Source organism: Syngnathus typhle, linkage group LG8 (assembly GCF_033458585.1).
Source record: "Syngnathus typhle isolate RoL2023-S1 ecotype Sweden linkage group LG8, RoL_Styp_1.0, whole genome shotgun sequence".
In the NCBI taxonomy this organism is placed as follows: domain Eukaryota; kingdom Metazoa; phylum Chordata; class Actinopteri; order Syngnathiformes; family Syngnathidae; genus Syngnathus; species Syngnathus typhle.
Window position 1 is genome coordinate 2,288,372 of NC_083745.1, and position 11,928 is coordinate 2,300,299.

Genomic DNA, 11,928 nt, shown 5'->3' on the forward strand with positions numbered 1-11,928 from the left:
TAGATTATTAAATTCATTTTATGTGAGGATTTCTGAAAATCTGTATGGATATGAACATGGGTTTTGAATTATGTCATTTATGTGATTTTTCGATCTTGTGTCAACAGTTTCGTGTTGCGGTGCTCACAGTTTACGGCCTCTCTGCTGCCTCCAGTGTGTTGGGACTCAGAGGTGTGGCCATGTTACTTCTCCACGTGGCTTTGTCTTTTTCTGTGGCTCAGCTCAAAAGGCCCATTTTGTGTTGGACCTGCAACCTTCTGCTCCTCTGCACTCTTCATGTGCGACCACTTCAGGACATTCAGGTGGAACGACCACCTAAATGCAAATGCACATAGAAAAAAAAAAACTCTACCAATCCAACATTAACAAGATTTATTTATATTAAGAGACAGAGAGGATATCTTTCCTAACGTTTCCCGCAGAGAGGCTGGTACGAGCACGAGGAGGAATACTACCTGCTGCTCTTCAGCGTGGCCGTGGGCACTCTTCGGCTCATCAGCTTCAGTTTGGAGCACTGCGGGCGCCCATCGATCCACGGCGCCGCCCTCCCGCAGCTGTGCTGGCTGTTGTCCTACACGTTCTACCATCCCTTCTTCTACAATGGACCCATCATCACGTATAATGACTACCTAGAGCAGGTGAGTAAGCGACAGCCTGTAAAATGTGACGCTAAATAGCGTGAGTAAAACAATTTCCATGTTTAATTGTTGTTTGTCAGCATTTCATTTTGTCAGAACGTCCCAGGCAGCATAATTAGAGCGAGAGGAGAAGGTTACAAATTGCATTCCTGTTATAGTTGTTGTTGTTCCCAAAAAGCAGAGGGAATATATGTGTTGCTGGTTTGTGTTTTTTTTTTTTTTTAATTTGCAGTTGTTTTAACGTTTTTGATTAACATATGTGCTATGTTTCTTAGCCAGACTATGGCATTTCTCATTGCTTGTTAGCATTAAGCTAGTGAGGTCTGGCACAATTATTCCACTGTTAAATTCTTCTTTATTTTCATGTGTCAGATTTACAGTAAACTGTCACTAAGATTTTTTTTTTTTTTTTTTGCCCGGGCCAATTTGAACTATGTTGAATTAAGTTGAGGAACTTTATTTAAAGAAAATTAGAGCTTTTCCGCCATCTCATAGCATCCATGTGTATTTAAAAAAAAAATAATTAGAACAGTTTTAATTACCCTTCTTTTGCTATTTTTGCTCAAAGTATTGGAAGGCCATCAACAAATATTAATGCCATTTTTATCACTGCGTGTGTTGGCTTCATCAATATCAATGCGTCACCTTGCAGATGCAGAAACCCGTAGAGGAGAGCGACCGGCACAAACCAGGTGCTTGTTACTTGTTGCTTCGTTCGGCACGGATCCTGATGTGGTGGTGCATCGCCGAGTATATGATTCACACCATGTACATGCATGCCATCCAATCCAATGAGACCTATCTGGAGATTCTGCCACCCTGGGCTTTAGGTAAGTGAAAGTGTTCTCATTTGAGCACAGGCACGGCTCCAGGATTTTATTTTTCTCTGTGCTAAAAGAGGGCTTAAAAATATACGTGGGCTGAGTAAATGAATTATGAATATAAGGGATGAAATGGAGCTACACAGATTTCTGGCAGCTTTGTAGAAAGGTATCGCTCGCTTCAAAAAAGGATTTAATGCATTCTTATCAATCTATTGTTGGGCAGGTGGTCTGGCTCTGGCCCTGGTGCAGTTCTTCTTCGTCAAGTATTTGGTCCTCTTTGGACTTCCGTCCATGTTGGCCACGTTGGACCAGTTGGTTCCTCCTGGTCTACCTCGTTGCGTCAGCATCATGTACAGTTTCACCGGCATGTGGCGGTAAGTCGCATCCACTCGGCGTCCCCCGCATTCACTACACATCCTTGAGGGGGGGGGGGGGAAGGCTTGCATTTAATGTCAAGTGCTTTTTAAAGTATGTCTGCTTTAGCAATCAGCTAAATTGTCTCACCCGCCATTACTCGCAATCACCACAACCGGTCACCTCCACACGACATATGCTCGTCTCAAGGACTCTTCTTTTTTTTTTTTTTTTAATGGAGCTTTAGGGTGACAAGTTAATGCAGCAAAACACACATAGCACACACTCAACAATCAATTTCATGAGTGAGCTCCAGTGAAAATATTACATTTGTCAGAGAAGTGGCTGTTGATAACAAGCTACCTTTATGAGCATTGCCGGCGCATGACAATTCTGACTTTGATCTGTTGGGGGCGCTGTTGGAAAAGTGTCACACAGCCATATAAGCTCCTTCCTTGGCAGAAGAGAGGTTACAATCAAATTTCCATGCAGCAGAGGCGGACAGTTGTTGATGTATCTCATCTAGAAGAAAGCATTCCTAAATACATCCAAAGTGAAATGCTCAAAAATAGTGCAAAAAGAATGTTCATGGCGCCGCTAATGAAATTCGAGTTGATCAGTAATGTATTTGCAAAACGGTTTTGAAACATCAACAAAATGTGCTGAGTCAACACACGGTATAGTACAGCACTGGCCATCCATTTAAAATGCAAGACATTTTTCGACACGGTCGACCGTAACGCTGAGATGGACGGCTGGGCTTGCGCGAAGCTCTCCAAAGACAACTTGGTCCAATAGTGCTGACCGGTGACGCACGGCAATCCCGCGTGCGCTGAGCTGGCCGGCGTCGACAACATTGACGGAATGCATAAAGCTGTCGGCCGACGTCAGGGGGCAAACAGGCAGCGTTTTATGGGTGCGAGAACCCCGGAAGACATGCTTGGTCTAATCTTCTTAATGACCAAAGAGAGTGGGAAGGAGAGCGCATCTGGCATGCAAACAGGATTCTTCTCAGCATGCCTGCGTTTATTTAGTAGACAGCATGATGAAGCCGGTGGAGCTCAGGTGTTCCCGGCTCGTGGTATTATCATGTAAATGTGCGAATCCAATTAATGTTCCCCATCTCTCGCTTTGTCTCTCCACTCTTATAGGCATTTTGACAAGGGCCTGTATCGATGGCTCCTCAGGTAAGATGCCCTTCATAAGATGCACACACATCTTGTCTCGTCTGGTTCTTTGTTTATTCTATTTATGAATCCATCCATTCATTCACTCAACATCTCTTTTGAGCCACATCTAGCTAGTCTTTCTATATTTCAGGAAGGAAAATGTATTTAATAAAATATAGACAACAGTTAACGGAATATCACCACATAAATACACAAATTATTATTTATAAAGTCCATGCGTCTGGTTGATGTTAGTATTAGCCATGAATTGCCACCAGGTAGCAGTCTTGCCCTCCAAACATGTTCCTGTTCCCTACCCAAAATGTCAAGTGAGTAGTTTGACTTTATTTTTTTTTCCCCCCCCTTTTGGTCTGCATTGTATTTATTGCCTACGTGAGCACATGTTCAATTTGGCAGCTTATTGAAGTCATCAATATGTAACTGTTTAAATAATCTTTCCCAAAAAAGATGTGGGGGGGGGGGGGGGGTCCCATTCTGCAGCTGCCTAGCACATTTGGTCATAAATAGACAAGGGTGCTGCATTTGCATGGAGCCTTTCTCATGATTATGAGCTTCCATGTTGTGCTTGTTGGCGAATAATAGCAAAAGCGTGTCTGTTGTTGTGCTTCCGTCCGCCAAACCCTGGAGAAATGCCTCCTTTGTTGAATATGTGCATAGGAAACAGCCGGCGCCGTTTGCCGGCGATGCCTCGGACGGCTCGCATTGTTATTATTAGTTTGCCCGCCTCCTAATGAAGCGAATGTGCCGCAGCCTGTCGGGAGTTTGCGATCCGCTTGGTGGAGGCACATTGCTTCGTGAAGGTGCAGATCCTTGTCTGAGAACATGCTCCCTTGTCTCCTTTTTGTCTTCCGCTTAGTCAGGGTGCCTGCTTTGCTCTGATACGCATAATTATAGCGTTTCTCATCATTGCGTTAGGAACCGAGTCGGTACCTGTTGTCTTCCAGCCGGATAAATGGTTTACCCCGTGGACCAACTGTCAGCCAATCACAGTGCAAATAGATGAACAATTTAGATGAACACCTAAAGATACGGTCACTATACGTGCGTGTTTTTTGGAATGTGGAATGAAGCCGAAGAAGTTGTTTATATAATGATCGACTTTAAAGCAGTGCCACTATTCAGTACACTACCAAACATGGTCATGGCTGACAAGTTAAATGGAAATGTTCTGGGTTTAAAAAAAGGTGGCCTTTACGCTTAATGGCAAGTTCTTGCAATTATCCCACCGCGGATGCAGAAACCGATAAGCGGCACACAATGCGCCGCACGTCCGCTCTTTGTCAAAAGAGCTTTTAAAAAGGCTTTAATGCGAGATTGCGCTCAAACGGTCCGAGGAGGATGGTGTGGGTGTGAAAGCATGACTCACTGATAGCCGTCTCCCCTGGCTGCTAAGTGGCTCCTTCTTTGTCATTCCATTACCTGCCGCAGGTACGGCTATCAATCCAGCTGGAGGGTCCTCAATGGATGCTAAATTAGAGTTTGTGCAGCTGAAGTGCATATGAGAAGGAGCGTTTGATCCCAAATTCATGGAAATGTGCATCTTTGATGAGCAAGTTGGGCATTTGAATTCTCATTTACTTCAAGTGAGGAAGAAAATACGTATCACACCTCGACTATACGTTAGTCAACCAAGCGGCGGCATGCTACTTCGTAAAAGTACAACGCTGCAGGTCGCCATCCATCTGCTTCCCACACCTGCCGTCACCCGCCAATGCGGCCCACTCTTTTCAAAGAACCTGGCTCGTCTTTCAGGAGCTTTCCATTGACCACGGGGTAGCTGAAATAATGAGGCTGCGGCTCTGCAGCACCAGAAAGCCAGAGAGCACCTTTCCCACTGAGAGCCTGCTGTATATGTTCAGCAAAATTTGAGATGACAATCGGTCAAACTAGTTCAGAGGCTGGCAAAGTTGTCAGAAGATGATATGCTCTCACGGAGTGTGCATCATTTCCTCTTACTTCCTTGACACCGATTACTACGACACAAGTAGCACACCACGTACAGCGAAACATTTTTGCGAGTCATCTTTGGTTTTTCGCAGCAGTGGTTCTGAGAATATGTGGAGAGATGGATCACATATAAACAATGCCAACATACTCATGACCACCAGGAGACCATCTCTCTGCCCAGAGCATGTAGTGATGGACGATGTTTGTGTGACTCACAGAGAAAACAACTAGTCCATTCGGTTGCGTCATTACTAACACCGGGGCCACGATTGTTATTCTAGCGATCGTCTATTTTTTTATTTTTTTGCTCCAGGTACTTTTATCTGATTAAAGATTTGCGAACATGACATGACGCATTATTTCGCATCGGCGCTAGTCATTATCTACGTACTGAGAAATGCTAATTAAATTGTGTGGGTTTTTTTTTTAAACCGCTTTAATTGCCGGTTTAAATCATTCCTTTCCCGCTCGTCTTGCAGATACATCTACGTGCCCCTGGGAGGTTCACATCACGGAGTGATGTACAAAATGTTCTCCACGGCGCTGGCGTTCGGCTTCGTCTGCCTTTGGCACGGCGGCCATGACTACCTTCAGTGCTGGGCCCTGATGAATTGGCTGGGCGTTCTGGTGGAAACCAGCCTAAAGGCTCTCTTTGGCTCAGCTCTCCTTCACTCCTTTTTTGTAAGTTGCAAAGGGCTCCGCACACATACATACACGTACAAATATGACAGGAGCACCAAGGCTTTTCGTCTTTTCTACCACGTGATCATTCATAGCAAAACAAGGGGAGGCGGGTGTTCATATCATTTGATTGAATAAAAAGCAAATGCTTGGACTACATACGCACACATTCTTTGGAGACTGTCACATCTAATTGGTGTGTACAGTGGGAGTGAGTAAAAGTGTGTTTGTAATACATTAGCAGCTGCGGGGCACCATCTTCTCTTTAGAGAAGCTCGGCCTCCTCGACGCGGTAATAAGGTCCGACCGGGCCGCCCGACACAGTTTTGTTATTGCCGCTCGGCGGCATCTCCATCACAGCGTTGTGCCGCTTCTCCCGGCACTTCACTTATTTGCGCGCTGATTTCCCAGGAGCGGCGATCCTCTGCGGCGACGAGGAGGCGTTGCGCCGCGTTGCTTTCAGCCTTCTCCACGGCCATGCTCATCCTCTCTAATCTGTTCTTCCTCGGGGGGGTTCACGTCGGCAGGATCTTCTGGAAGCGCGTCTTCCTTCAAGGTAACGCCGGCCTTCCATGCCGATGCGCTCTCGTTTCACACGAGTGTACAAAAATGGTGGCGTTCCCCAGTGTTCGACATTAATGGCGATCCGTGACCGCCTACCCAACAAAAGAAAGCAGAAACCAGATAATGCGATGAGGCAAAAAAATAAAATAAAAATGCGACCGGCACATGCTTGACATAAATTAGGGTTAAATTCACGTCACTGGCCTCAAACTACAGGGGCGGCGATGCACAAGTGACACTTTGTTGCCAGATTATTATGTCCAGTGAAGAAGCATTTCAGCCAGTTGGAAAGATGCCTGTCAGGATAACTTTGGGTTCCTGCAGATTTTCCGCCCCTCAAGAGATGCTGCTGTTGCATTTGGCTACGTTTCTTTTTTTGTGCCTCTCAACTCGAGAGACATCTGATTGAAGCTCGGTTCATTTGCTCACCAAAGTCACTGCGTCATCAGTCCAGCAGCGAGTTCGCCTCAACACCGCCCTTCTCCTTCAACTCATTACTGGCGTGTCGACCCAAAGCCACCTCTCTGTCTGTTAGGAATCCTCACGCTCCTTTTTTGCGGGCCTCTAAGGGACCGTGCCGTAAGGTCCCTGGCGGGGAGCTCCTAGCTTTTATTGCTACGCGCAGTTGTTTTCAGCTGAGGGCCAATTAGAAAAAAAAAAAAAACTTCTCCATTGTTTGTTTCATCACCATTAAGCACTTTTTAATAGTCCATAAAAATGCTTTCTAGTCATAACTACACAGCTTTTTATGATCTAAATATACACATTATGGACGGATGTTTTTGGACACCATGCTTAATTTGGTGTGTGTGTACCTCAGTTCAAAAAATAGTTTTTTAACACAGATAATTCTCTCCATAGATTAGAATAACAATAATAATAATTTAAAAAAGAAAAGAAATACATTTATTCCACCGTGAGCTTGTGGACTAGCTGGGCTTTTCATTTTGTTGCAGGGAAACGTAGCGCAGACATTGTAGCCTAACTAAAAATATAGAGAAGAGTTTGTAATTGCTCTGGGATAAAAGCGGGTGATTAAAAAGTAATAACGCACTCATTCAGTTCCACGTCTTGTTAAAAAAAAAAAACTTGAAAGGTTATTAGATTACAAGTATAAATGTTTTCAATATTTTCGATTGGGGTCTTTTCAGACTTGAGGCAAGAAGAAATCCACATGAGAGTTGCATTCATTTCCCTGCTTATTATTACAGTTCTTCCTGTAAAGACAGAAGTGGATTCAATTCTAGATACTGTTCTGAACAAGCGCTCTCCTTGGTAGTCTAACTAGTGGTCAATTTAACAAAAACATATCTAGCATGCTATTTTAAACAACTGTCACATTACCAACATTGTACTTAAATAAAAGTTTCAAAGTTCCTAAATAGTAAGCGCTAAAAAGTGAAAGACAACTGAACAGTATGTTGGCAGTGATTCCATCACGTACCACTAGAGGGAGCTAGTTTACCGCTAATGGTTTCGCACTAGGGAACAAGGTAAGCGTTCCGATCAGTAGTCACACACACGCAAAAATGAAAATCTGAGAACACTATTTTTAGTTTTAAGTATTGTCATTATTTTGTCCTTGTACAGACAAAATGTTGTTTCATGATGAAGGCCGTATTTCAGTCACTAATGTTTCACAGCTGACCTTCTTTGCGCACACATAACTGTCATGCGGCTGTAAATAAGTGAAGAGGGACGTCCAAAAAGAACCCCTGCGTGTTTAAAAATGCCATTTCTTCAGTGTGAATTATTCACGCCGAGGAACTAGAAACTCAAACCGCGACTCCCAGTCGGCCAAACGGTTCATTTGGCCGCTAATAATAGAATGCTACAAGAGACCATCCGCGTGCGTCGTTAGACACCGTAGCGCTTCATCAACAGCGAATCAATGCTTTTAAATCAAGCCCGGCCACGGCGGGACGCACCTCTGACCCCGCTGCTCATGAGTCGTGTTCGCAGTCGGGTGAGCCTCATCCCATAACAGTCACTTAAAACGCACACTTTTAGTCGAAGCCTCTTGCTGTCATCATGTAAGAGGTTACAGTTGTGTAATTCATTTCTGTGAATAATATATACAAAGATCTTAACACGTTTATTAGACCAGTGCTTCTCAATGTTGCCCAGGGCAACATTATTATTATTTTTTTCCATGCTATGTCGCAACCCACTTTTATAGGACTTAATGTCACAGTCACGGCAAGTGGCAGGCAGGCTGCTAGTAGGCGTGATTCTATTCTGGTTAAAATGATGCTTGTTGCCTTTTGTATGAGGACTTGTTGCTTGGTTGCCATGGCACCAAATTGCGTAAACTACGGCCACATCAGACAAGTTGCAAGGTCTTACCTTTGTAGCTTTTTCGGACAGCTTTGGCAGTAACTTCAACCCACTTGTTTGAACAAAAGATTACTATGGCTATCACAAATGAAGACATAGCCAACACAATCCGGCCACATCATTTGACACTGATCTCCTTTCAGAAAAGTTCTTTAACAATCAAAAGCGATAGATCATTCTGTATTACAATCAACATGTAGACTGCACTTCTTCAATGGATGTGCCGAGGTGCTGCTGTTTCGGTGAGCAACAGTATTCCAACGGGTGTCCGTGTATGAACAATAGCATCGGAGCAAGCAACCTCGGTCGCACTACTAGCTGGCAAATTAACGGACTTTCTGCAGATTCTGTGAATATCGCTGGTCCTGTATTTCTCGCCGCCGCTTTTAATGGTGCGCTTGGTCCTTCCGGTGAGTGGCCTGCGTGACAGAAGAGTTAATCAAGCGGCAGAAAGGGGAAAAGAAGCTGTGGCGCAATTAAGGAACCACTTGATTAAAGCCTCAGAAGCAATCAGTGGAGGGAAATTGGATATTTATTGTTTCTGACCCGTTGTGTTGTGTCGCTGGGTGGAAACCTGCCAGCTCATGGACCACAATTGCAAGGCGTTCTTTTTTCACTGTACACACGTTTGACATATTTAGCGGATGCCATTTGAGCATGTGTTGTCTTGAAGCTTATAAACGTGTGAAGACAAAACGCTGGGGTGTCTGACCTTTGAGGGTCAATCACCAGACCTTTGCGAATGTGTTGTTAAGTGACAGCAAATGGAAATGAAAAAAGGTGTTGTGGCTGCAGATGCATGTTCCTGCAGGGAAGCCAGCCAGCTCTGGTGGAGCTGCCAACAGCTGCCGTTACCTGTTCATACCGGTTATAAATAGAACACAAACACAACACGTAGGCTCATTAGCTTACATTGATGTTCAAAAGCAAAAAAAATTCTCCTTCCGCTTCTCTCCCATTCCAGGCTGGTCCACGGTGGCGCCGCCCATGCTGGCCTTCCTCTATTGCTTCGCCCAGGTGGGATTGGAGTGGGCTTCTCACCCACCGTGAGTCACCTTGACTTTGCAAACGCAGCACAAAAGAACAAAACTCACCCTGCGCCAGAACCACGCTCGGAACCTGGCACGCCGCCACGCTACCCGACTGAAACGGCACGGCGGCTGAAGTCAAGCGGTAAGACAACACCCACCTATCCGCAGGTTAGGATTTTGGGTGGAAATATTATGGGATGGCTTACTTGTTTTTCACATAAAGTCACGTGATTTGAAAATCATCATCATGTCGCCACTGTGAAATGAATTTATCTCCAAATTGTTTTCATTTTCATCTTCATGCAAGGCATGAAGAAACAAATTGAAATGAAAGCCTATAAAGTTTAGAGAAACAATTTCTGTCATGCCACAAGATGGCTCCTAAACCCTGTCCAAATAGGAAGGTAGTAATTGGTGTCACGCATGTACAGTTAAATGATATCACGCCAAGTTTAATCGAGACAATTAGCAAAAGTTCTGAGTCATTTCTGTATAGGCATGTTTTTGATCTGCTCAGTAGCAAATCATCTACTAATGAATTTGAAACGATAAAGTGTTTGACGACCCAACTATCATTATAGGCATTTGCAAGCATCGACGTCAATTGCCGCATTTTTTTTACTCATTGTGTATCCTCAACGGGGTTCACTAAAAACGGAATGTGACTCAGTAAAAACTGAAAAAAAAAAAGCTTCTGCTCCCTGGCGACGGCAGCATTGGCTTCACGAGTGTCGTTACTGGCCCTCCACATGTAATTTAGCTGATGCTAATATCCCGAGATGTATTACTGAAGAGTTTCAGCCGGGCAGCCACCAGGCAGCCGCCAGGCGCTTTTAATGGACGGCATTTATCCTCTGGAATGCTCACACTAATTGCTTTGAGAAGGTAGTTGAGTCAAGCAAAACATTTCTAGCCAAAATCACACTCAAAGTCAGCCATTTAGTTGTTGTCATGTTTGTCAGTGTCCAAATAATCGACCTCTGAGATTGGAAGCTCCGGATGTTGCGCACAATCATCAATAGCCACTGTATGGTTAGCTCAGAATAAAACTGCGTTTTCGAGCATGTCAGTTTTGGTCTCATCTCATTTTTGCAGTGGAAACTTTCTGTTTTTGGAAGAAAATAGGCATCAAACCGTTTTTTATTTTTATTATTTGGGCATATTGACCGCTTTCTCGGTCACCCGAAACACTCGGAGCCAATGAAGTCGTGAGGTTCGGGACAGGAAGTCGGCAATTTTTGTGCAAATGAGTAAATTCCCCAAAGTAAGCAGAATTTCACATTTTTATAATTTTTTTCATGTACGCCATCTAATGTAGGTGAGCAAATTAAAATGTTTAAATGCCTGTTTTTTTTTGTTTGTTTTTGGAAGGGGCCATCTCCAATATCTGTACTTAAATTCGACAGCGTAACAAAATGAAAGTTAAATGCCCGGTTGAAAAAACTCGGTTGTAATCCAAAGGGACGAGCGGTACTTTTAAATTTCCATTAGTTGATGTGCGCCGTCGGGGATGATTGCGTCTGCGACACTGAGCCGGGGATCAGTGTCCAATCCTCTTAAAAGGAGCAGCAAAGTGTGAGCTTTATCTTGGGTAAGGAGATCGTCGGGGAAAATGAAAACCTGCTGAGTTCCATTTTGGCGTGGCCCTGAGGGTCACACAGACTGCAGTCATCGTGTACCCTGTCATTCATTTTGTGTCATTGCTCAGCATACTGTAAAAAATCACGACTTGTATTTTTTTTTTTTAGGGGGACCTAACACTAATTTTATTGAGAGCTAATTTTCACAACAGCAAAACTTCCAATATGTCGTTTAACTTAAAATGTTAAGTATCTGTACTCCCTCCTTCTGTTGGGCTGCAACTAAGAATATTTCAACGATGGATTAAAATATGAATTACTTTGTTGATGAATTGATGTTTGAATTTCCGTCACTGTATTCAAAAACAGGACATTGTTATGAATCAATTAGTTGTTCATGAATCATTTAATCATCAGTACTTTTGCCACCTCCGCTAAAAACTGCAAATACAAAGTGAATAAATAAAAAAGGTCGCTTGCATCCAATTGGCAAGTTGTCTCCTTGTGTCATCCAGTGACAGTCAGAGGTTGTACGTAATGAAATGAGTCACGTGTTAATCCCCAGTTTACATCCAATTCATTTCAAATAGCCATGATTAAATTCAGCATGTCTTGGATTACTCTTACAAGCCTCGTCGAAGCTTTTATAAAAAGGAATATTGGCAGGGAGCGAAGGACGTTCCTTTTTTTTTTGCGTGCTTCCACATTATAAATGAAATGATTTATTTATCAATTTATTGAGGTTATTTTCCTCATGCGGCCACAAATGAGTTGCCGCCTCT

The 11,928-nt window shown here is 43.7% G+C and overlaps 1 protein-coding gene across 4 annotated transcripts in view; it reads left to right on the forward strand.

Moving 5' to 3' along the window:
• Positions 1-11,928, forward strand: part of hhat (hedgehog acyltransferase) — a 29,908-nt gene that overhangs the window by 1,554 nt on the left and 16,426 nt on the right. For 2 of the 4 annotated variants that reach the window (XR_009715209.1, XR_009715210.1), the window contains exons 5-12: positions 108-302; positions 423-638; positions 1,291-1,468; positions 1,686-1,836; positions 2,968-3,003; positions 5,433-5,634; positions 6,046-6,190; positions 9,500-9,708. Coding sequence is in view for 2 of the 4 variants with exons in the window: in XM_061285615.1 (XP_061141599.1) it covers positions 108-302; positions 423-638; positions 1,291-1,468; positions 1,686-1,836; positions 2,968-3,003; positions 5,433-5,634; positions 6,046-6,190; positions 9,500-9,585 (1,209 nt within the window). In the remaining 2 variants the exon portion in view is untranslated. Of the gene's footprint in view, positions 1-107; positions 303-422; positions 639-1,290; positions 1,469-1,685; positions 1,837-2,967; positions 3,004-5,432; positions 5,635-6,045; positions 6,191-9,499; positions 11,628-11,928 lie in introns of those variants that run through there. The other 2 variants (XM_061285615.1, XM_061285616.1) reach the window with 1 other exon arrangement.